The sequence below is a fragment of the Mastomys coucha genome, unplaced genomic scaffold (genome assembly GCF_008632895.1).
Source record: "Mastomys coucha isolate ucsf_1 unplaced genomic scaffold, UCSF_Mcou_1 pScaffold16, whole genome shotgun sequence".
Classification (NCBI taxonomy): domain Eukaryota; kingdom Metazoa; phylum Chordata; class Mammalia; order Rodentia; family Muridae; genus Mastomys; species Mastomys coucha.
The window spans coordinates 105536345-105562607 of NW_022196898.1; the positions used below are offsets into that span (position 1 = coordinate 105536345).

Sequence of the window (26263 nt, forward strand, 5' to 3'; positions counted from 1 at the left end):
CTTCATTAAGAGGTCACAGGCAACAGGATGAATTTTGGATATTGATTTGTCCTGGGAGCTGACAGTATTTTGTTCATACAGAATTTTCCACATTGCCCATGGTTCTTTTATCTACTAAGTCTACTAAGTTTTTAAGTGGATGTCACCTATATTCAGCTTTGTTTTAAAATTTTTGTGGTTATTCAAACGATCATGAAAATTTGGTGCATTTGTCATAAACCAAATTTAAAAAGTTTCATACTACCGTTAAAAGTTTTTCAGATACGAACTGGAAAAATGCTTTTATATACAGAATTCAATTTTTAATAATTTATATCTAAACCTTTTAGACTACAAGCCTATCACAATCTTCATTTCTCTAAGCCATCCAACACTAGCCATTTACTGGTTTAATATTGTAATACAGTACAAACGTGACCAACAACTAACATGATTTTAGAAAGCCAAATTTCTGTAATTTCAATGAAAATATAAATTTGCTAGGTATAGGTGAGATCATATTTATTCCTAAGAGACTACTGTATGACCTCAGTCCTATATCTAAAACACAGGTTAGACCATAATTTAGACAGAAGGTATAACTAACAATTCTGCTGGCATCTACACTAAGGGGGCGGACTCCAGTTATTGTTTGAATAGACAGGGAATGATGTAACTGACACATGTTCAATGTGTGAATAAACACAATGCAGCTCTACAGAAGCATGACTTGTGAGTTTAAGGGTTTTATTATCAAAGTCTTGTAAAACAATTTCAGAAACTGTACATCAACATGGCACAGACTGTAGCCTACTTTTGTTTTATAACTGCACAAAAGTGAAGCTTGTAACTAAGAAAACAGTTGCCTACCTAGTCTGCATATAACATGGAATCACTGTGCGTAAGATACTACTGCAATCAAAGTAACACAAATTTATTGGTTTTATACAACTTGAGATCAAATAAAAGTACATTATCAAGGAGAGCTGTCGTATTTTAAAAGCACATGAAGGTCAATTTAAAATGCACCACCACTTCTTGTTCAACAGTGAGCTTTAAAACTAAAAAAAAAGTTGGAAACTGAAAATCAGGACAAGGTCATTTTCTAGTGATGGGCTGCGTTCACTGGTAGAAATGTGAAATAAATTACTGGGAAAGAAAAACATAAGTAGCTATGAAAAAAGTGAACAACTCTAATTCAAAACATCATATTTTACAGCCAGTTTTATTTGAAAAATTTTTACTGTAATTTTAAAGCCTACTTAGCCATCAAAAAAGGTTAGTGCATATATAACCTTTGAAAGTTAAACAAAGCCACAAAAAATTTAGCCACAAGGCTCAAAAGGCTGATCTATCACAAATGCTTTATTCCAGATGTAACTCTAAGAATGTTAATTTGTCATGTCAACAAACAAGACCATTATGTAGGTCACCGTGTCAGAAAATTTCATGACATTTGGGGTAACATGCAATCAGTGCATTCCCTACATGGCTCTATCACGGCAAGGACTCAAACTCTAGAAATATTCTATTTCTAAGTGAACGCACTGAGGATCATAGACAGAGACAATCCATGCCTGCTGGAGATGCATGCAGCTGTTCATCTGTGTTAGAAGCAGCAGTTGCACAGCTGCTTGATCACGAAAATCGATGTAACCATGGCAATGCTGGTCACCCGGGTACCACTTTATAGCTTTTACTATAAAGCACTAGAGGTCACAATCAGGTGTTCTGAAGCCATTGGTAATGTGCAGCTGTACACACCTAGGTGAGATGAACACATACAGCATTAGGGATCACAAGGAATGACACTGAGGCCCATCTGCAGCCAGCCTTGGGCTCAGTCACTCATATCCATGTCTTCTTCGTGGTGATCATCCCCGTTCACTTTGGACTCTCGAAGGTCACCGACCCCCTTCTCCACAGAGCACTCCTTTGTTTTAGGGGACACTGCTTCCGTTGGTCTCTTCTCCTCTTTCTTTTCCTTCTCACTGTCATAGCCTTGCTCCTCTTCATCATAATCCCGAGTCACCTGCTTTGCCAAGGAGAATGGGAAAATAAGCTTCTTCAAAGGAAAAACACTCCTTAATAAAATAGTAGCAGCACCATGGTGTTAGCTCCCTAGTCTGTGTACTTACTTTGATGTCTTTGTCACTCTCAGACTTCCTTTCTCGATCCTTCTCCTTGTCTTTGCTCCTTTTCTTTTTACTTGTTGACCGTTCCCTTTCATCTCTGCTTCTTTCTTTGTCCTTATCTTTCTTCTTCTCTTTTTTATGTCTAGAAAGAATAGTTAAAATATGTTTATAAAGTTGCTTTGTAGGAAGCTCTAGCAGTTTCATTCCTAAGTGAACAACAGGTCTTAGATGATGAGCTTAATCAAGCTCTCTAGGTAGAATGCAAAGAGCCCAGTTTGAAACACTGCATGATCAAAGTAATAATTTAAGCTGGATAGAGCCCTAAAGTCCCAAAAAAACACATACTAAACATCTCAAGAGAACAATGCCTTAAATTCCCAAAGAAAATTACTACATACATATAATTATATATATAGTAATTCTATAATCTGATAATTTAAAAAAGTCCCAAATATTACAAATCACAGATATATACCCTTACCTCCTTGGGGATGGTGAGCGGGACAGCTTTCTTTTAGGAGACCTGGGCTTTTTAGGGGATCTTGTACCACTTCTACTTCGCCGTCGTCTTCTCTCTCTAGAATCACAAATGTGTAAACTAGGCTTTAAAATATAGTGTGGTCTCACCAGTTCAAATAGGAGCTTCCACAGCCCAAGACCTGCCTCACAATACTGTTTTAGGTAGTAACAATCTCGATGAAATCCTTTATCACATTTAATGTAAAAATGTGACCTACAGCTAGCACTCTGGAGTATTTTTACTTTCTTGATGGTATTTTTGAGACAGGGTCACATAATACAGTTTAGGTTAGCCTTGAACTGGCATTTTCCTGTCTTTAAGGACACCAAAGCTCATTTTAGTTTTCTTCTAAAAATTTTTACAGCATTGGTTTTCAAGTCTTTGATCCAACTTTTCAAGTTTTTGAAAAGCCATGGTACAAATCTTCTGGCAAATGTTGTACCCAAGAATTTGTGAACATCTGATTGAAATGGAGTTGAACATTAAGAATGCTTTCTAGTAAAGTTTGCCACATCACTTTTATCTTGACTGTAGTAAATTATATATAGTTACTGGAACCTTAAAATGACAGTCAGCCCTTAAAATTCCTCCCATTCATTTATCACCAAATTATTATCTGGGAAGTAAACATTTTAAGCATAACACATGACTACAGTAAACATATTACAATGAAGCTACCCAAACAACTCAGGATATCTTAGTCATCAAGACTTGGCTGTCTAAGCCTCATTTGCTTAACACTGAGTATTTGTCTGATTCTGGACTTCCTGTGGCCTGCTGAAAACAGTCATGCCCCAGGCCTCAGGTGCTGCTGCCTTACCTGCTTGCACTCCGAGAGCGTCTGGCTGTGCTGTAGCTTTTTGGTGGAGTTTTGGAACGTTTCTTTTCTTTATCTTCTTTCTTTTTGTCTCTAACAAACAAAATTTTAATAAAGTGTGACGACTAAGAAGTCATTCAATATAATCTCATCTTTCTTATGACAAAATGTCATATTTGTAGTAAAATTTTTCTAAGCTTCCCATTTATCATGATAGCTCACCTAGAACTTATCTCCAATAGAAAGGTGGCCCATGTGCTGAGAAATATATTTAAGATGCTGGCTAGTTTCTTGTGTTTGGCATTGAGTTTAACAGGTTTAATCACTGTTGCCAGGTCCTTTTCACTTGATCACAAGTTCCTGGACTCTGTCACCATGTCAGAATCCAATAAAGCACCACAGGCAATCATTTGCTATCACTTGTTTCCTTCAATACACAAATGCTGAGGAAAACGCATCTCAGACTAAACTAAATCTACCACCTTTTTCTGCTACTGCATAATCTGGGCTAGTCAGTGACATCTGAAAAACTCCACCCCAATGGATAGGTACCACACCACACTCAGTTCCAAAGTTCTTTACAGATCCTTCCCAATTCATTTCTATTTAAACCCCACAGGATACACTCTACTTTCTCTCCTTCCTACTCTGGTCCTTATCCTCCAGCAGTCATCTTCTCTTGTCAGACAGCCTTTATTACCAAATCTCCCAACAGGCTCCAGTATACCTTCTCAAGTACACTGTTGGTCTTTCAAGGCACAAGTGTGTGCTATACAGTTATATACTCCTTTCAGTAACTGAACAATATACCTGAATTTGTACAACTATCACTGAATATGGTTCCTTCTTGTATGACTATTCCTTGCTCTCAATAAAAGGTCTTAAGGAAAAGAATACCAGGAATCCTTCTCTGTGTACATAAACAGTTCCTTTCCCACTAGCTAAGGTACATGATCATCAATGATAAATGGCTAAAGGGTAGAGAAAGCAGAAACTATTAATTTTAGTTATTCAAAACTCGACCATTGACTTAAAAGAATTTTTCTCTGAATGAAAAGATGGGTTCTTTATTAAAAAATATATTTATTTTTAAACTTGTTATGTATGTCTCTATATGAATTCATGTGCACCATGTGCATATAGGTCCCTAGAAGCCAGAAGAGAGTTTTGGATTCACTAGACCTGGAGTTACAAGTAGATGTAAGAACCTGGTGTCAGTTCTAGGAACCAAATCCAGGTCATCTATGAGAGCAGCAAGTATTCTGTTAAAAGTCAGTCGTCTTTCTAGCCCCAAGACTAGTCTTAAAAAAGGTACTTTTAAAGTAGGGAAAAAAAAAAACCTACCACTTATTTTTTCATCTTACAAATCCTCAATTTAACTTTATTAGAGATTTTTTATTAGAGATTTTCTCTAATATGGCTACATGTCTAGACCATAAATGATCTTTCAAAAATGTTTCCAACTACTGATGATATGATAAATGAACACAGCTAGCTGTCTGATTACATTTCCTTGGCACGCAAGGGATCTAAACCCACACCCATAGCAGTGACTAAAAGAGGAGAGCCAACAGGTAGGTAACTAAGACATGTTGGAGCAGCTAGAGAGATGATGGCTCAGCAGCTAAGACCATTTGTTGCTCTTATATAGGACTCAGGTTCAATTCTCACTACCCATATGGCAGCTCACAACCACTGTAACTCTAGTTCCAGGGAATTTGATTCGCTTAGACTCTGTGTGCACTAGGCATGCACATAGTACACACACACATATAGGCAAAACACTCAAATCACATACACAAATGTACCTGGCTTTGGACGTGCTCCTTGACCTTCTACCCCTCTCTCGGGAATGAGATCGTCTCCGTCTAGGACTTTTGGATCTCCTTCTACTCCTGGATTTGGAGTGTGACCGCCTCCTTGACCGGCTTCGTGACCGCCTAAAAATGTAAATCAGTAACACGTGTGCATAAATATAAAATGTACACTGAACCCATCTCAGAGATAAGAGTATCAAGCACCAGAGAAAAGTCCTCTTTTCAGCTGCTGTTCTCATCATTTAGCCCAGTTATCTTCTAGACCTCAGAAATTACTGTGTTCATGATGTGCAGTCACTTGTGCTTGTGTACACAACTGATAGTTTATACCTGTACCATAACAAAATATAATCTCCAACAACCAACAGATAGAGGTATTTTGAACTGAGTAGTTGAAGGATTTCTTAAAAATAAACAAAGCAAATTACCCCTTTAAGGAAAACTAATCTGTTGTCAATAATAAAATCTGCCTTCCAAGAGAAATAAAAACATATGAAAAACTGAGTCTGATTTGTTGGTTTTCTGATGAAGTCTGAGATATCATTAAATGCCAGTACAGTGTTGGGTAGCAACCAAAAATCATACCAAATTTGGGCAATTTATCAAGCAGTAATTATAATTTCCTGAAAATATTTAAACTCTTTTCTAAGTGCATAGTCAGGAGGCTAGGTTTTAAAATATCTGAGCAAGGCTGATTATGATCAAAATATGTAATTTCTAAAGAATAAAGATATTCTATTAAATGTATGAGGCAAGCATGGTGATATGGTCTTTAATTCCAGAACTTAGAAGAAACAAGTGGCTCTCTTAGAGTTCTAGGCCAGCCAAGGCTACATACTAAGACTATCTCAAAGTAAGTCCCCCAAAGAAAACAGCAAAAGTAAATAAAAATAATAATGTAAAATTTGAATGTAAAATCCTGTTTCTTCTATTAAGTTAAAACTTTAGATTGATGAAGTACAACAAACCCTTGTTTTGAGTGTGGTAAGTTATGTTGTAGAACTATGTAAAATGGTATGGATTAGCCATTAATGACTTTCACAATGTTTAATATGGTCAGATATAACCTACTTAAGGTACATTGACTTTATTTTTTTTAAAGTGTGAAAGCAAAGACTCCTGGAGGGAGACTCACTCTGCTACAGAAAGCAAAACCTTACATATTCACAAAAGGGTATAACTAATGTGGGAGATGAGAACAAATTCACTTCACAGGTCTAGATCTGACTTTGGGTAGTAGAGTTTAGATCTAGAAGACAAGGAAAAGTTTCAAGTTACTTGCTCTTTTGATACAATTTTAGTGTTTCCTATCAGTGAAAGGGCTTAACACTGCTTTTGGTTTTAAGTAGGAATCACCTGTTAAACCTACACCTTTCTCCTAAAATGCTTAAGGAACCCCCTCTAGGACTCTATGAGCAGCAATGATTAATGATTAGACCCACTTTACCAAGGAGGTGATGGTGATCTTCAAGGCACAGCTGATGGTCAAGAGAGCTAACCTGTGTCTGGAGGATGAGGGGGTCCTCCTCCTTCTCGAGCGTGACCTTGATCTCGAATGTCTTCTCTTTTCTTCCTTCTTGTCTGATATTTAAAAAAAAAAAAAAAAAAAGGCTGTATTAAGAAATGCTTAACCAGAGGTGTATGTGTGAGATTTAGGAATCAAAGTTCAGCCCTCCAGGTGTCCAGAAGCACATGTAATCAATGAGACAACGTGCTGACCTTCAAAGAATGTTTTGTTTTTATTTCAGCCTTATAAGATACTCTCAAATGCTATAAATGATCCTATTTCCACTCTAGGAAACTTCAGAGACAGGATTCCTCAGCTTCCAGTAAATCCTATGGCAATCTATAATTGCTAACTGAGGTTTCATTTGCTATCTAAAACTGAAATGCTCTTGAGGGCTCAAGCATCCCTATAAGGCAACTCTGTGGCTTTCTCATTTGGTCTTTAGAAGTCTCTACTGAGGGTGGCCCACAAATATACCTACTATTCAGGCACTAACATTTCCAATCCTTATCCAATGATATGTTCTCACTATACACAACTGTGCATGTATATATAAAGGATATCAAGAACACCTAAGTAGTATAATTTATGTCAAAATTTATAGCCAAAACCATGACTCATTCTCCTGTCCCTGTATCTTAGTGACAAAATTTATAAGACTTTAGGAAGCCAGCTTTTTCCTAACATATGCCCATTTTTCAAGACCATTCTCAACTGTATATTTAGAGCAAAACTGACTCATTTTCAACATATTAAGTTTCTTTAACTCAGGATCCAAGAGGCAACTAAAGCCATTGCCCTCGTCACATGCTCACTATTACTAAATGGTACCACTAATTTATTGGGTCATTTCATTCATAGGCTTTAATTTACAGTTATTTCACAAGTAAAGCCACACAACCATAGAATTCATTAGAGGTATTTCAGTCATTTCAGCCTCAGTTTTTAACAGAAACAGTTAGACTTCCTATAGCAGTACAAACCCAGCTGTACATCTAAGATCCCTATCACTTGACACCTTATCTGATGATATGCTTATAGCATTTGCTATCAAATGTTCATTATTTATACTTTAAAATTACTTCCCAAGTAATAACATTCACACTTACTAAGGAATAGGAGTTAAAAAAATGAATCAAACATTTATTTAAGAAAATGTGCTTCATTACCACAGATTTACATATACATAACACACATACACTGGGATGATTCTTCTAATCAACCTCAAAAAGACAGTCTGTCCAGAGCTTGTTTAGTGGTGGTTATACCTGCTTAGCATCCACAAGCCTCCAGGTTCCCTCTCGGCAACTCCTACCACCACCCATAAGTATCTGATTGGCACTCTACTACATGATTTTTGTGTCTCAGAATACAGAAAGTCTTAAAAACAAAACAAAACAAAAAACGACAAGAATGTTATTCAACAACTACATGTAGGCCATTACCAGCTTTACCAAGAAGTAAAATTTAACATTCAAGGAAAATGTGTATGAGCATTTTACCTGGTTCAATAGCGGCAGAAATCAGAGACTGGGCTTCACGCACTCTCTTCATGGCTTCCTCTATTTCTTTACTAGAGGTGTCTGACTTCAGACTTGGTGAAACAAGACCAGCTGCTACATGATTCAATCTAAAAAAAGAAAATAAATAGTTTAAAATTTAGGCTTCCATTCCAAGTAAACAGGTATGTTTCACACATCATCTCTGTAAATAATCCTTGAAAGCAAAATACCAGGGAACAACATTTTAATAAGCAGCATGCAGTGAAGTGCCACTTTCAATATTTACAGAGATTTGGAAAAAGAAAATACTTAATTTTGGTAAATGCTAGTATAAGAGAACATACTGATGCTAAAGTTAACTTTTCATTATAGAATTTAGAAATTTTTAGGGGAAAGCATTACCTTTTAGACAACAGATGGCGAGAAACTAAGGCAGTGGTCAATAGCTCACAAATTTACACATGAAAACTTGACCACAAAAGCCAATGATGTGCCTTTAAGTGCTTACGCATGCAAGAAAAAAAGCAAAAAGAAATCTAACAAACTAGACAACCTCAGTTATCAGTGGAGAAGGATGACAATCAAGAATAGGCACAAATGGCCCTTTAGACAACTCAGCAGGGAAATGCTTTTGCTGTCAAGCCTAATGACTGTGAACCAACTCCTTAAAACTGTCCTAACCTCAACACACACTGTAGCTTGTATACATGCAGAGCACCCTGCTAAACAGATTTAAAAAGAGAAAAAAAGAAGTTTGTTTTTTTAGTTGTTGTTGTTGGTTTTGTTTTTAAAGAGTGCTGAGTATGGTGGCACAATCATTAATCCTACCACACAAGAGGCAGAGGCAAGCAGATCTCTATGAGCTCTAGAATAGCCTGATTTACACAGCAAGTTTCAGGCCAGCTAAGGCTATATGAGGGTGGGCATAAGAACCTATTATGTACTGGTGCTAATATGCTGAGCTATGTGGACAGTAACCAACTAAACCATGTCTTTTCTCCTGCCATGTTCTCCTACTCATTAATAGTGATGTTGACTAACTCCAGGAGACACACAATAAAACTCCAATTTAGTTTACAAGTCTCTTATCTATCCCACAAGTCTCTTATCTATCAAGGAGGAAAGAATTCTAAGTATTGGGGTAAGAGTACCTAGAAGAACATGGTAGCTTTAGTCCTCTAACATATACTTCCTTCTCCAATTCCCACCTCCCTCAGGACTCAAGACTCTGATCTAAAAACCAAGATATTTTCTCTGTGGTTTCTCCCTACTTCCTGCACTTCTATAAGTTTCCCATTTCAATGTACATAATTTGCCACAATGAATGTTTAATACTGATTACAGAAAATGCTTTGTGTATTTTATTGGATTTTTTTTTTTTTTTTTTTTTTTTTTTTTTGCGTCAGGGTCTCACTAGGTAGCCATTCTACACTAACTATATAGTCCAGGCTGGCCTTGAACTAACAGAGATCCACCTGCCTCTCACCCAACTGATGAGATTAAAGGTGTGTGCCACCATGCCTGGGTTCTAATGGGTATTTTGTATAAATCATCAAAATACAACTTTCATGCTATCATTCTATAACAAGCCACTCACAACTATTAGGACACACTCAAAAGAAAACCCTTAACATTAGGGCTTATTTTTGGAATCCCTTTCTTGTTTCTATAATACATAATAATAATTAATGTATTAAGCATGTCCTAGGAATAGCTAGCTTTTTTCTGTTAACAGTAACTTTTCTACAATGTAATATATAACAGAGTAGCTGTTTTCAACTTAGTATGGTGGTCTATGCCTGGAATCCCAGCACTTGGACAGGAGTTTGAGTTCAGGCTTGACCACATAGTGAACATATGACAAAACTATATTACACAGTGAGACATATCTCAAAAAGAAAACAAAAGTAAGTATTCTTTCAACAGTCACATAGTATAAAACCAAAAGAGATAAAAGAAAAAACTTACTTGGGATCAACAGTACTCATAAGTTTCAATAGCTGGTCTGCAGCAAGGGACTAAAAAAAAAAAAAAAAAGATAAGGGACTGCTGTTTTTTATTTTCTTAAGTCTTGTTGAAAAGTTCTAGGACAAATTGGCAACCTATAAAGTGCAATGCTCTGTGTACATCCATGGCAAAAAGGCAAAATGCAAATTATGAATCCTAACAATGGGTGACTTTGTGGCTAAGGATATAGAAGAGGGGGGAATCAAGGCTGAGCAGTCTGGGTTTATAGGATCAGCTCTTGCTTAATCTAAAGACTTTAAATCTGAAATTCCTTAGAGTAACAGAACATCTCTAAAAAGTAAGAACTATGAGAAACAAAATATTCTCTAATTGTGTGAAGGATTAATGACTGATCTAATTAGGTGGTCATTCATTTAAAATCTCTTTCAAATGCTTTAACAAAATAAAAAGATTATAACACAAGCAGCTAACCCTTGCTTTCAAATACAAACCAAAGTTTAATGAAATAATACCCTACAAACACAAATTAACAAATGAAAGGTAGTGAGATATACCTGAGAGTTCAAGTTAGTTCCTGGAAGCCCAAGAGCAGCAAGGGCAGGATCAAGAGCTGGAGCTCCCAACGCAGCCAGGGGAACAGCGCCAATCTGCAACAGTTAAGGGGTTCTTATATAAAACATCTTTAACTTTTAGTATTGGGTTAGACACTAACTTTTTCATTTATGTAGGCTATATGTATAGTGTTATAATGGCTCAATGGTATAAAACTATTACTGCCATGGTTCAAATTCTGCTGTATAAAATATCTAAGAACTGGACATAACTATGTCCCAGTAAAACTATCAACAGGAACGAAGGTTGTGATTTGTAGTTCCTCACACCTGTCCATATGGTCAACCTTTCATTTTCTTATAAAACATTACTTCTCTAAGATTTATAAGAGAAATAGCCCTCTCAATGTAGCCTTAAGTACTCATTGCATCCTCAATGAAACCCCAGCTCTGTGCTCTGATGACAGGACCCTAAGTACTTTTCTTCTGGCTTATGTCTGCATGCTGTCTACTGACTACTGTTTGGATACTGACTAAGGTAGAGGCTTCTTTTGGAAGGCCTATATACTGTCCTCACAGTTTTAGCACTATCTTCAAGAGCAGACTTCCCCCCAAAACCACCCAGCCACGCTTTGAAAGTATAAATCTCAGTACTACGTCCTCTGGTCAAAATGTCTTTGTGTTCTTGTTGGGCAGCATTGTTCCTCATGTTATGGTAACCTCCACCTCTTACTCCCTAATCATTCCCCATTTCTGATTTACATTGCCAAGATCCTATCATTTTCTTGACTGAAGTTTTAGTTAAACCACAATTAAATCAATACAAACATGCAAAGTCTTATAGAGGCAGTCTGATTTTCCATTCATGTGCTGAAGTCATCTATTGCTAAATACTACTTCAAACATCAAATACACCCTTTCTGAATTCAATGGGGTAGTACCTGGGTAAGTGGGTTGGGGGTAGGCAGGAGTCCACCACCAGGCAGAAGACCTGCCACTGCATTAGCTGGTGCCAATAGAGACAAAGCCTTAGTCTCATCAGGAATAACTCCTGCAGAGAAACATCCTTGCATGAGAACACACTCTCTCTGAAGACAGAAAACACACAAAAACACCCAGAAAATGTCTCCCTGATACACCACCTGAGTTTGTTGAAAGTACTTATGTTCGCTAAAATATAAAGTTTGATCTCTATGATTATTTATCATTAATTTTATGTCAGAATGAAACTTCAATGTGTGAAAATCTGTTTCCTTTTTCTCTACAATGGTTAAGTTTCTAGAGTAAAAAAAAAATAGCACAATACACACTACTGTTTTGTTAACACTGCCAAGATTTCATCACCTGTACTCGATTTTTAAGTCATGAACCAAACGTAAGCAAGCACAGTCGGTTCTCCAGGGGTGTGCTCTCAACTTTCAAAAGCTGTTTTATGAACAACGACTCGTGTCGGCTGCTTCACTATAAAGCACACAGAAAAATCAAGATACACAAGACAAAAAAAGTTTGATTTAGGGGTTAATAATATGGTACAGTTACTATGATTTTCTTTACACCTACCATACAAATTTCGTAAAAATTAAAAGAAGGAAAGTATGTAAAGGAAATATTCTGTTGGAATCAAGAGTAGGGCTTTTGCTGACTCATGATATGAATATGAATGTTTCTGAAGGTCTCTGAATACACAGGGGAAATGTGTGTAGGGGAGTGGAGGGGAGAGGGAGGGAGAAGGAGGGAGTGAGAAAGAGAAGGGGACAGAGAGAAAGGAGGGAAGAGGAAGGAAGGGAGGAGGGGGCAGGGGGTAGAGAGAGACAGAAAAAAAAAGAGAGAAAAAGAGAGAGAGAGAAAATAGGTAAAACATGGCACATTCCTTACCTGTACAGTAAAATGCTTTAGGTTCCAATATGTGCCATGCTAACCATATCAAAAAAATGTTGCTATATAGTGTCAGTTCAATATCTAACTTGCTCGAAACTTCTTAAGCCCCAAATAACATGTATGCCTGCTTTTAAAGCCTAATCTGTGTATTCAGATAAAATCTAAAGGTCCTAAGACAAATTATTTATGTAGACAATTTAAATTCTATCCAACAGCAAAAGCCCTATACAGATGGATTAATCTGTTAATGTGCCCAAGCCCCCAAAATGAGAGTTCAATAATACAATTAAACTACATATTTGCAAATACCAGTAGTATTTCTGTAATACATATTAAGAAACTGCATCTCATCATAAAACATACAATATGTACAGGGCACTTAAGAGAAACTGGATAAGCTGCAGAAGAAAACTGTTGGGTGGTATTTTCAGCAGGGCCTGGTATATAGTTCAGGCTGAACCAGGGAAAAGAACTGTAAAACACAACAACAAAAAAGAAAAACCACTGTTAAATAAAGGTAATGGTTCCTTCCACCTACACTGAGAAGTGCCGATAATATAAACAAATGTATACTACACAGCACTGCTATCTTGCTTGTGTCAGAGCTGTCATCAGTTTAGATACCGAGAGTTATGGCGGGAAGGGGAGATGATCATTTGGATATAGGGCATTAATGCATCAATATTAACAAACCTACAAAGATAAAGGGATAATTTTGCATGCAAAATTATGTCTCAAGAGGATATATTAAGTATCAACATATTACTCTAATTAAGTGCATCTCCAACATTTCTGGCAAACTAAAATCCTCTTGAATTTATTGTGAGACACCTGAGAGAAGATCTGCATCCATTAAAAAAAGTCATGCATCTGATCCTCTGATTAAAAAAGGACTAAAAACAAAACTACAATTTAAAAATAGCAATGAGGCCCCTCACCAGTTAATTTTCATGCGTCAAGAGTATTTTTTTTTTACTGCTGCTTTGATAGAACCATGAAATACTGCATGAATGTGTAGAAATGAAAGAAAAAGAAACAGACAAAAGAAACAAACATTAACCAAGGAACCTAAATGCCCCCAAATCCATTACTATTAAGAGCACCTTCCACATCCAGCTAGCTATCTCTATGTTTTACCAAGTGAAGCTATTCTTACCATAAACTTTTGGTCTATTGTTCTAACACACTGACCAAGAGCCAACACCAAGTGTTAAGGGCTAAAACCAAGTGAATGGTGACAAAGTGATTGAATATATCAGTTTACTTGTGGAGGTAACATTAATATAGCACATCATACCACAAATTAAATGCAGCAAAAACAGATTCCTGAACTAAGTATTTCTAAAGCTCTATATATACTCCCCAAAACCTCACTTTCAAAAACATCTACAAAAATTACTATGGCTTAAAATAATTATAAAGACCCAGATATATGATATACTATATAGTCCATCCCAAGCTCATTGTATTATGGCTAACTGAAGCACTCTGCACATTACTCACATGACATGACCGTCTCAAGACCTACTGTCTACTTTACTCATCCTGAATTGAGTTCTGTAAGTTCTCTGTTGGTGTAAGGTGGTGGTTAAGTCTTATCTTAAAGAGGCACACTGAAATAAAAGGAATTGCTTATCCAAAATACACTAAATCAGCTTCTTTCTGACTTTTTTTTCATAGAAACATTGTTACTGGCCTCACATCTCTCATTTTAATACAGTTAGCAAAATAGCATGCCTTAACTCATCTCTGAATATAATTTTTTTAGAAAAACCAGAGGCAATTCTCTATGATTAGACATTTCACAACTTTCACAAAGTATGGTGGCAAATCTTCACATTTGTCTTCAATTATCTAAGAAGCATCTAAAAAGCAACAATTACAAGATACAGCTTCCACTAGCCAGTTTATTAAAGGAAAGGGAAAGCATGTAGATCATGGACAGTATATTAAATTATTAAGTTAAAATTCAGTATATATATCACGTTAATGATTTCCTCAAGTAAAGATTTATAGTTACCAAAAGCAAAACAAGCAGCAGTTTACTGGGAACAAGCTAACTGTAAAGTATGCCTTAGAAAAGTTTTACAAAATGGCATTAAAATAGTGCTGTCCTGTCACAGTGGCTTTTAGATCCAAAAACCTGCTCATTTTTTTTTTCTGTCAAATTACTTTAACAGCCTAAAACGTAAAAAGAGAGAAAATGCAGTTAACAAATGGTGACAGCAGGAAACACTTGGGGGCTCGAATGCTCGCTGGTTTAGTTAGTGTCTAGAGCCTGCAGCTGCAGAGCACCCACTGTGTCCAGCCATCTGGGAGGGTTTTGCATGTGCCTTCTCCACTACAAAAGTCACACACACAACAGAGAGAAGAGTTTATTATTTTGAGATATTCTAGAAAATATAACAAGAACAAGAAAATGTGCCATAAAAACAAACACCCAGTGCCCATCTGGCACCTAAACTATAGGAAATTTTAAACTTTTACAAAAACTAAAATTATTGCAACCCTTGGTATACTGGAATTCAGCGTGTGGTTTTTGTTTTTGTTCTATTTTAAGGCAGGAGTGAGAGAATAAAGGAAATAAAATTGACTTAGCTACTGATTTTAGAACAAAAGCATCATGCATTAATTTGAAGGTTTCTGTAAGAATGATATGGTATGAATGTTTACCTTTGGGACTTCTTAATACTTAACATTAACATATCTTAAGAGTTTGGAATTCAGTTTAAAAAACTTAAAAACATTTTAAAGATAGCAAAATGTTAATTACCTTATAAAACAGACTTTATTTCTCAGTTTTAGAATAAGAAAAAAAATCTCCAAGTAATAATTATGGAATACAGTATAACAAGGGTTTCAAAGTAATGCTTCAAATCTGACAGGCTAGTGATGTTTATTCTATATCTACACTGTGGCCAATGGCCAGGCAGGGGTGCCCACATAGGTAGTGAAACAAAGCACAAACCTTCAGCATATGGTACGACTATCAAAGCTCTGTCAACGAACACAGTGTTTGTCAGATGCTGTGCCACAACTGCTGAGTCTGGATCATGGAACTTAACAAAGCAGACACGAGAGGAGACTGGCAAAGGTGAGTCACTAAAAGATAAAGAAATATCATTAGGAAAAAACAGCACTGGCTAAAACACATGTACATCACCAAAAGGACAATGCTCAGGTAAAAATACATAGATTCATGTTAATTTCTTTTAACCAATTGAAAAGAGAATGTTTTGCATGACCTGATAACTTAACAAAGTGAGATGCAGTGCAGACATGCTCCTATAATCACCACTTAAATTGTAACACAGTAGTTTAAAAACCGCTTAAGTCAGAGAGACAACTATATCATTTTAGTGACTGTGCATACATGTGCTTGTGTTGCTCAAGCTCAGGGTAGACATTGAACCACTAATATACATCCCTAGTTCCAACACCAACTCTTGCACAATGATACAACCCTATAATCCTCATCTCCCAGGAAGCTGAGAAAGAAACTAAATTCCAGACCATCATAGGCTACATTGAAACCTTGTCTCAAAACAACAAGCCAAAAGGGACATGTATTTGATAATCAATGAGCATTCTTGACCTGCACAACAAACCTATTCAACACCTTGACCCTACATCTGTAAAATATGTAAGAATTCTTTCTTTTCAAGATTTATTTTTATATATGTGAGTAATCTGTCACTGTCTATAGAAACATCAGAAGAGGGCATCAGATCCCACTATAGATAGTTGTAAGCCACCATGTGGTTGCTGAGAACTGAACTCAGGACCTCTGGAAGAGCAGTCAGAGCTCTTAACCGCTGAGCTATCAAGAATTCTTAAGCACTTTAAACAAGGCTTTCTGTTCTGAAGCCATTTTTTCTAAAGCCACTGTTAAACAAAAGAAAAAAAAGCACATACACAGGCATTTATATATACTACACTTTAAGAAGAACAAAAAGCTTTCATAGACAAGTGATAAAGTGCAAGCTACGGCAGTGAGAGATGATAGTGAAGAATAGGCTTTTAAAAAGATATAATGGGTCAATTCCTAGCATAAAGGGTTGCCTCCTAGACCCACACAAGTTACTTGGGAGACCAGTTCCCCAGGACAGTACAATCTTAGTTCCTGACTGTGAGAAACCCTATCCAGGTTCCCTGACAGCATAGCAACATTAACTCTTTCTTCTACTTTAATTCTTCCTGATATGTGAATATGAACTTAGGTTACAGAACCAAGCAACAAGGTAACTGCATCCACAAAACCAACTGCTCAATGTTTCTTTTAAGACAGGGTGTCATGTAAGTTCAGGCTAGCCTTGCAAGACTCTTGATCCTTCTGCCTACACCTTCCTGCTGAGATTATAAGGCTCAATAAACACATTAAAAAATATGTCTAGAATTTGTGAAAATTTTTCAATCATAAACAGTGAAAAGAATGTTCTAGCATGAGCACTAAGGTGCCTGTTTTGTGTTTTTGTCATTTTTTTTTAATTTTAACCATTAAATTTACAAAGTTCTTCAAAATGAAGTTACCTTCTATTCTTAAAACCCAACAGAAAACAGCTTAGAAAATTATAGGCATTCTTTAACACACGTAACTATTGTTCAATTTGCGGTGAAAACGACCCCAACCACCACCACCACCACTCAAACCAGTTCTTAGAATGAAGAGAGGGTTGAGTTAAGAGTACTTCTTGTGCAGGACCCATGTTCGATTCCCAGCACCAATTCGAGGGATGAAGTGCACTCTTCTGGCCTCACATCAGGCATATGCACGGCACAGACATGCATGCATGCAAAACACTCATATACAGAAAAGTAATCTTAAAAAAAATAGAGACCATTCTTGAAGTATATACAAAACAGTTTTTTTAGAAAATCAAAAAACATTGCCTTCAAGTTAACTATGTCCCACTTACCAAATACATTTTAATCTGTGTAAGGACCACATTTAAAAGCATAAGTATCTTTACTCAAAGAAGCAAGATAAGAAAAACAGTTCCCTTATGCTTCTGCTGCTGAAAGAATTTCAAAGTATCTTCTAAGAAGCAAAAAGAAAATTGTGAATTCTGATGTTTTCCAAGAGCCCACTGAATCAGAATCCCTTTCCCAGAAGGAACTTCATTCTTAAGATCCCCCTATTCATGGCCACTCAAGTGTAAAAACTTGTGGTTTAGGCCATCTCACACTAGTCTTTTAACTCTACTTTTGACTAGTACCTTAGTACTGTGTCAGCCACTTCTAAGTAGAAGATTTATAAAGTATTTCTGAACCCAAAAGGCATCACAGGTACCAAGAGCAATAATCACTTGAGAACAATTTTACTGACTTCACATGCCTCTTCCTAAATATAGATCATGTTGATCTGTTGACAGTAGCCTTCAAATACAGTATAATACTGACATGCTTCACTGGGATCCTTACCTAGTTAAGCATCCCATTGTGAAATTCCTTTATTATCCACTTTAACAATGACACAATAAACACCATGTCTATAATCACAGCACTTGGGAAGTAACATCCTGCCTGGAGGTCAGCATAGCCTATGTTGACCCCCCAGTCCCCTTAAGAAGCCCTTCCCTGGCCTGAAGTGTTTTAGTAGGTGTGTATGGGGCATGCATTCTTCAAAATAGAATGCCGACAAACTCAAGAATCTTGGTCTATGAAAGGCAGGAAGGCTGACCTTATATGGTGAATTGGTGACAACTGCTGTGCTACTGTTTGAAGGTGAGTACACAGTACCCTATATCATTTCAAGGAATAAACAAACTCCTAAACTATTCAGGTTATGATGGAATTATCCATGTCATCACAAAAAGACCAGCTAGAGTCCATCACAACCTCCTTTAAGGTACTGTCCACTAGCTAGGTCTATAAGGGGAAAAAAACCGAAACAAACAAGCAAACTGTATACAGTTGCTTTGGAGACTCAACAAAGTGAATGACTATAATAAAACTTTTACTAATCTGCAGGACTAAACTCACAATTAAGTTGAATATGGTTTTTTTTTTGTAGTTTTAATATTAGTTTTAGAAGCAATCTGAATGGTAGGATGTGATGAAACAGAGAGAATCAATTTCTGTATACTCTTATAAGGAGCTAGCCCGTGGATTTCCAAAGTCAAGATTCTGCTCCAAACAACTGTTCTTAAAACACTACAAAAACTGTTAACCTACCCTTTGCATATTTTCTCTAAAAATTAATACACCAATGTCAAGCACTAAACAGTTATGTAAAAATATTTCAAATAGGGAAGTCATGAAATTTAATAATTAACACATAGGCTTATATGAGCAACTTCAGCATGATTAGTGATTACACACAAAACAGAAGACTGTGATGATTCTAATTTCTTACTTTAAATTTAAGAGACAGAATTTACTCCCAAAATTTGGCTGGTAGTTTTACTAACATTAACTACTATGTTTTCACTAAACTTTGTAATTCTTTCTAGAGGACAATTATTTCAAATGTGTATTTTCTATCTTCTTACTTTGTTCTTTACAAACACTCATTCTTTGAATACACTCGTTTAATACCACTGCGGTAAAACCACTTTTAAAACAAGACAAAACCCAGATAAAACCTAATTCAAATTTAAACATTCTGTAAATTATTTAAACACACCAGGATTCAACTATGATGAATTTCTGAATTATATAAAAACTTAGCATTCAGGCCTATTGATTTAGTAGTCTGTCGAAGGGTTAGGGTTTGATGCTCTTTCCTAGAGCAATCCTGATTTACACCAAGAGAATATAGCAGCAACAATTTTACTTCCTTTCTAACAAAGCACTGGATTAGCTTTTCTTTTAAAAGGGGAATTTAATCGAAACATTAACTGCCCAAAGCAAAATGATGGTATAAACAACATCAAGAGGAAAAACATTCCTGAAACTCCACTCAGGCGCTCATCCCCGGTCTGCGGCCTGGTGGGTCCGCGGATTTTCCACGCTAGGCTCCGGCGGGGCGGACCGCGCGCCTCGCCTCACCGGAAGGGCCACGGGCCCGTAGCACCCTGGTACTCACTCCGGCGGGAAGAGGCGCAGCTCGTCGATCTTGCCCAGGAAGCCGAAGAGCGTCCGCATCTGCTCTGAGCTGGCGCTCGGGGACACGTTGGTCACCTGGATCACCTCGGTGCCGCCGCCTGGCCCTCCACTGGGGCCTGGGCCCGGGCCCGGCGCGCTGGGGACCACTGCCGTGCTACTCATGGCGCGGGCTGCCTCCTGCTCAACACATCAAACACAAGACAGAGTGAGAGCGCGCGGCACCGGCCGCCGGCCGCACACAAACGGCCGCCGACCTCGCGCAGCGCCGCCGGCCCACAATTCCACACGCCCGCCCGCGCATGCGCCCAGATCCCGGAAGTACGCGTCCAGTTCGCGCTCCCGCAACTGTCCCGGCTGCGCCCACTCAGCTGAACCACCTCAAAAATGGTTCCTGCTTACTCCACACAGCATCAGAAGCATTTTCAGGCAGAATCCCTCCACCTAGCCGCTGAAACCTCCAGCAAAGACAGTTTAACACACATGCCCTGGCTCTCTGTACGCTCTCTGAACTTTAGCTTACCTTTACAGTTCTTCAATATATAACAGTATACGGCCAGCAGTTTGAAATACACCTGCTTTAACACGCGTATTCTTCACTACAAAAACAAAACAAAAACCCCTGCCTTACTTCTTCAGCCTCATCTGAACTATTCCAGTTCTCCAACATAAAGACACAAAATTACTTTCTCCACACCTTTATACAAGCTACGAAGTTCCCTAATCTCATCTCACTGCCGCCTGTTAGTAACAGCACTACTTTTCTTATTCATATGTATATTCCCCAGACTGCAGAACCTAGCACAAAGTCTGAGTTACTGTCCAGTGAGCACTGAACACCTGAACACTCACACCAACCTACTTTAATTAGTCATTTATCATACAGGCCATGCTAATTTATTTGACTCGAAACTACCGAAAGCTAAAAACCTCAGACTTTACACGGAGAATTACAAATCTCTACACTTGGCAAATAACTCTTGGCCAATACTGACAAGGATGCAACTGGCTTGCTAGGTCTACTCACTAGTTCAGTGACTTAATTCTTAAGCACAGAAGGGAGGAGCTGATTAACGTGCCTCATCAGAGTTAAAAAAAAGAAAAAGAAAAGAAAAGAAAAGAAAAAAAAAGATCACTATCAATCACTTCCAAGATAGTGTTAAATAGTTTCTCCATGAGTCAGAGGTATCACTCACTGCTAATTACAGATTCTCATAGCTCAACGAACCTTCTTAGTATCAGGAGTACATACAATGCACTATCCATGCAACAGTCAATGACAGAAGAACAAAGAGCACAATGACAAGAGCTCACGCTTTGTCTTTTGATTTTCAGTGCTATTTAACATCAATTTATTAGTTGTGAAAGGTACATGAAAATCTTTAATATTGTTTTACATTTCAAACAAAAATTTTTATTATATTTATTTATTGTGTATGTGTGTGTATGGTGCCCTTTGAGGTGCCCTCCTTCCACCATGTGGGTCCCTGATCAAACTTGGGTTTGATTCATTCTGCATTTTTCTATATGCTTGATTTTTTTAATAAAAATTATAGTTAAACCAAAGAAAAAGCTCTGTGAGAAAATATTTTAACCACAGAATCTGATTTATCTAAGACTTACTGAGCACACTATAATCGATGGCGTTTGATGCAGAAAGGCTAGCAAAATGTAATCTTATTTAAATGAATATTTTCAAATATTTAGCAGTTCCATAATAAAAAGCAAAAACTTCAGGGAAATTGGCTTAAATACATTTTCATTTCAAAAATCTACTGTTTTCCCAGTCAATATAAGTAACTGAATAATTCTATCACCATAGATCTACTAAGTAGAATAGGAAATGAAATACTTATCATTGTTAATGACATTCACAGAAATAATGTAGCTAAGAGCAGGTGACGAAAATATTATGACAAACAGCAAGTGTATCCAATCTATGCCAGTTTAAGAAATTTTAAGATCTGCCAGAAAAGGCAAAAGAAATACAGAATTTGGAAATGGGCAACAAATTCTTTTCACTACTTCTCCAATATTATAAAGGCACCCCAAACTCAAACTTCTCCAAATACTATGTCTCTAGGGATTTCTGAGATGCTAGAAGTATAGCAGAACATCTATAACACAGAAAAAAGACAGCCAGTGTTCCCAATCTATTGAAATTGCAGTTCTTTGACAAACTCTCCATAAGCAAACATAAAGATGTAAGAAATGCAAGTACTAAAAAGGGAAGACAGATGCAGAATCTACAGATTTTAGAACACAGATAGAGCCAGACATTTGCCTTGTGAATTTCTTATTTTAAAGGTCCTACAGAAATGTTTTTGCTAAAGCTTAAAGCACTCTGATGACACTGATCAAATAGTTTGTAGGAGAGAAAAGATGATGGTAATACTTCTGGGAAGTAAGAAGAACGGAAAGCAAGACCAACATCTCTAAGATGGAAAATGTATTAATGGTAAGTAAATTTGAGTGGAGAATGAAAAACGGGTATTTCTAGATGATGGACCACAAGAAGAGTTTACATGTTTGCACTTGTGTATTTAAATGTTCACCAGTGTATGCCAATGCATTTAACTGTTGGTTTGTGGAGACAGGTTCTCACCTAGCAGCCCGCTCTATAGACAAGTAGTCTCAAACTTGAACAATCCTCCTGTCTAAGTCTCCCAATACTAAGGTTGCATTACCAAGCCTCACTATACTACTGCAAAATTTTCAACAATAGAGAAAACAAACAAAACCGTTAAGGTAGACAAAAAATTGTGGGCCAAGGAAATGACAAAAGTAGCTAAAGCATCCAGAAATCTAATCACCAAAGTTTAAATAACAGTCTGTGATTCTCAGTAAACTATCAGATTATTTATACTTTCCTTTACCAACTTTTTTGTTTGTTTGTTTGTTTGTTTTTTGATTTTCGAGACAAGGTTTCTCTGTGTATCCCTGGCTGTCCTGGAACTCACTCTGTTAACCAGGCTGGCTTCAAACTCAGAAATCCACCTGCCTCTGCCTCCCAAGCGCTGGGATTAAAGGCGTGCGCCACCATTGCCCGGCTTCCTTTATCAACTTAAATCGATGCTAGAAACATCTTACAAAGTAGGAAAGGATATATTAGAACATAATAGACCATATATTAGAGTCATGATGAATGTTAGAATAGTGTGATTGCTTCACCATTCACAAGCATGGAGAGAAGCCATGAGACACAAATGCAAAACCCCAAATATAAACACATATTCTTCATCAAAACCAAGATGGGCAGCCACAACTCAAATAACAAAATATAAATCAAAGCTACCTTTAAAATTGGGAATAAAATGCTAAGTATGCCCTGCCTTCAAAGGCAGCAAGGGTTACTGACTCCTTTTAAAAGTCAGCTGTTATAAAGACAAATCAAAAGTTGAACTGAAAATTTTAAAGAAAATAAATATGTCCTTTCAATAACATTCAACATAAGATATCAGCTTTCACAGATAAGGCAATATTCTGAAATACCAGAAAGATTGATTCAAAACAGGCTAAACAATCTTTTCACAAAAATTAAAAGAAATGTCTGCAAATCAAGTTCTCTCTGCTTATTTGTATTTTGCAAACAAGGGTGCTTGCAAACTCAGCACAAATTAACCTTTTTCTCTTATTAGAACAGAAACTACTTATTTAATAAGTCAATCATCAACTACATCTTTCAACTATGAAAAAAGTCTAATATACACACAAAATTTCATGAGTCGCACAGCTGTGTTTGAAAATGTACTATTAAATTGTAGTGGTAAGAATGGATTTCCCCATCTTTATTTGATTATAAGTCTAACAAATTAGCACTTTCTGGGTGACTTGATTATTTATGCTTTTGGTATCTTTTTTTTTTAAAGTAATGTCATGAGACATTAAATAAAATGCATATAATAAACCATAGCCATAAACCTCATAAAAAAACAGCAGGTGCCTAATCTTCAGCAGGACAGAGGAGGGCTTCTTTTCAGTATGCCACAGAGCTCCAAAGCCATTGCAAGATATGTAAGTGTTCTATAACTGAACTGCATCACAAAAGATGTGATTTTTATTTTATTTGGTGCTACTTCAATAATGTAGAATGTCTAATTTTAAAAAAAAATCTTTTTATTTATATGTGTGTGCCTGTATGAGCTTTTATGTGCACCATATGTGTGCAGATGTTGACAGAGTTAAATCTGAAATGGAGTTAAAGGCAATTGTGGGCTGTCCAATGTAGGTACTGTGAACTGAAACAGGGCCCTGGGAACTGAGCCTTCTCATTGTCCCCATATTGTCTAATTTTAAAACCAGCAAATACTTTGAGTGCCACTACAGGAAAATAGGCTTCATTTTAATTCATTAATCTTAAAGTAATTCAACTACCATAAAGAACTAGTTTTCAAGACTACAGCCAGAGATATTTTATAAACAAGCATAATTCATGAATTAGCTTCCGGTTTCTATCAATTAGCAACAAATACATAATTTTCTCAAATGCAAGAGATAATTTTGGCTATACCTCTTTCATTTTCCACATGCTATATAAGCATAATATACAATATATTATGAACTTGTATTAGCTAAATCCTTACTCCAGTTCATACCTATTGATATAGAAATATGCCAGATTTGGTAGCACTCACTTTTAATCTTAGCACTTGATAGGCAGAGTGGATTTCTTCAAGTTGGAGGCCAGTGTGATCTACATAGTGAGTTCCAGGCTAGCTAGGGCTACATAGTGAGATTCTGTAGACTCTAAAACAAAACAAAACAAAACTCCAAAACACATTTGGGTGAAACTGCATGTGATACAGAATGGTCAGACCACACCAAATCTACTTTTCAACTAATATCATTCTACTCATTAGGGTGACAAGAGTTATGCAGCCTTCTCCTTGCATATGTTCTTTACATTTAAAAGAAGGGGAAAAATCAGGGCTGGAAAGATGGCTCAGTGTTTAGGAGCACTTAATGTTTTTTCAGACCACCAATGTTTGATCCCAGCGCCCACACGGTGGGTGGCTCACAATCATCCAGTAACTATATTTGGGGCAAAAACGCAAACATCAATACACATAATATAAATTAGTTTAAAAATTCATTTCTGTGATGGCTGACATTATGTTGATGACTAGCTTTATGTTTAAAAATTAAAAATCTCTGTACTTAAGAGAACTATAAAGCAAAATTAGGCCTCCAATGTTAAGGGCTGTTAAGAATAATTTTTTTTTACTGATGTTTCTGTAAACAACTTTGTTCTACTTGCATATAAATATTGTAATTTTGTATTCTTTGCCTTTATAAACTCCTGATTGAGGTGAATGGGCGCTGCATTCTAATGACTTTCTAAACATCCCCAGGCCCATAACCATTTCATACTGGTGAGATGGCTCAGCAGGTAAAGGTGTTTACTGTCAAGCTTGGTGGAAAAATAATCGACTCCCTCAAGTAGTTCTCTGACTTCCAGAGGCACCAGGGCACGTGAAGCCCTATTCACGTGTACAAAAACAAACACTAAACTTAAGAGGAATGTAATATAAAATCAATTTCAGTCAAAGAATTTGGTGCTGCGTTGGACACAGGAATCACGGCCCTGCCCAAGTTAGGGAGCTACATTATCCAGCCCAGGATAGTTGAAGGCTAGCTACTTCTTTGTTTAAGGAAATACATCAATACGATGTAAACTCCAGGAAAAACTAAGCAGGAAATCGCTACTTATTAAATGATTTCATTTAATAATTAATTAATTATTAATTAATTTCATTTTTGTATTTCCAACAAAAGCTACACATATAAATTTTCTTTGCTCTCTCTCTCTCTCTTTTTTTTTTTTTCTTTTTTGAAACTGAGTTTCTCTTGCTCTGGCTGTCCTGGGCTCGCTTTGTAGACCAGGCTAACCTCCAACTCAAGAAATCCACTTGACTCTGCTACCTAACGCTGTGATTAAAGGCGTGCGCCACCATGCCAGGCCAGTATTTACATTTCCATTATCAGAAATTATTTTTAAAGCTTCGTAAGATTAGATTATCCATAAATCAGTGAAAAATGATTTTCGTAAGCGTGGGGCCAACTGCATAAGTTAGTCTGTAAGCGGGTACGACTCGAAGTCCAAGCTGCTCGTAGTACACCACAGCTTTTAGCTGTCACTTGGATACACGTCCTTAAGGTGTATCCAAGCTTCGGGTCACTCGTCATCCTGTACTCCGGTATCAACTGAACCACCTAGCTGAACCCAGCAATCCCCAGGCCTGGGGCCTAGGGCTACAGGCCGCGCCTCAGGTTTCGACGCCGCCACGTTCTCAGGCGACGTTGGGTAGCGCAGTCGTGCCCGACCGCGCTGTGTAGGGAGCCCATTTTCCCACCGAGGCCCTCTCAGCCCGTTAGACGCACTTACCCGAAAGAAGTTTCTCCTCAGTGCGAGGTTGGCTAGGGCAACGGAAGGGCTCGTCGGTCCTGCGGCCCCGGGAGCTGGCGGTGACGACATCAGCGCGCGCAGCTAGGGCAAGGCCCGGATTACTGAGAGGCGGAAGGGGCGGGGTTATTCAGCTGTGGCA

General features: G+C 37.3%; 1 protein-coding gene across 6 annotated transcripts; it reads right to left on the reverse strand.

Moving 5' to 3' along the window:
• Window positions 1–709: 709 nt before the first annotated feature.
• Srsf11 (serine and arginine rich splicing factor 11) lies at window positions 710–26247 on the reverse strand. Of its 6 annotated transcripts, none has more exons than XM_031375974.1 (14): window positions 26104–26189; window positions 20242–20317; window positions 19702–19898; window positions 15643–15776; window positions 11738–11847; window positions 10800–10892; window positions 10246–10295; window positions 8278–8405; window positions 6768–6849; window positions 5260–5391; window positions 3455–3544; window positions 2596–2712; window positions 2118–2256; window positions 710–2014 (listed from the first exon to the last, which is right to left on the reverse strand). In XM_031375974.1, exons 3-14 carry the CDS (start codon window positions 19881–19883, stop codon window positions 1820–1822), a joined length of 1452 nt encoding a protein of 483 aa, XP_031231834.1. In that variant the 5' UTR covers window positions 19884–19898; window positions 20242–20317; window positions 26104–26189; the 3' UTR covers window positions 710–1819. The 6 variants fall into 6 exon arrangements, with proteins under 6 accessions (XP_031231834.1, XP_031231835.1, XP_031231833.1 ...); XM_031375975.1 differs by lacking the exon at window positions 26104–26189 and adding an exon at window positions 24353–24464; XM_031375973.1 differs by lacking the exon at window positions 20242–20317 and having other exon boundaries at window positions 710–2011; window positions 2596–2691; window positions 26104–26247.
• Window positions 26248–26263: the final 16 nt, after the last annotated feature.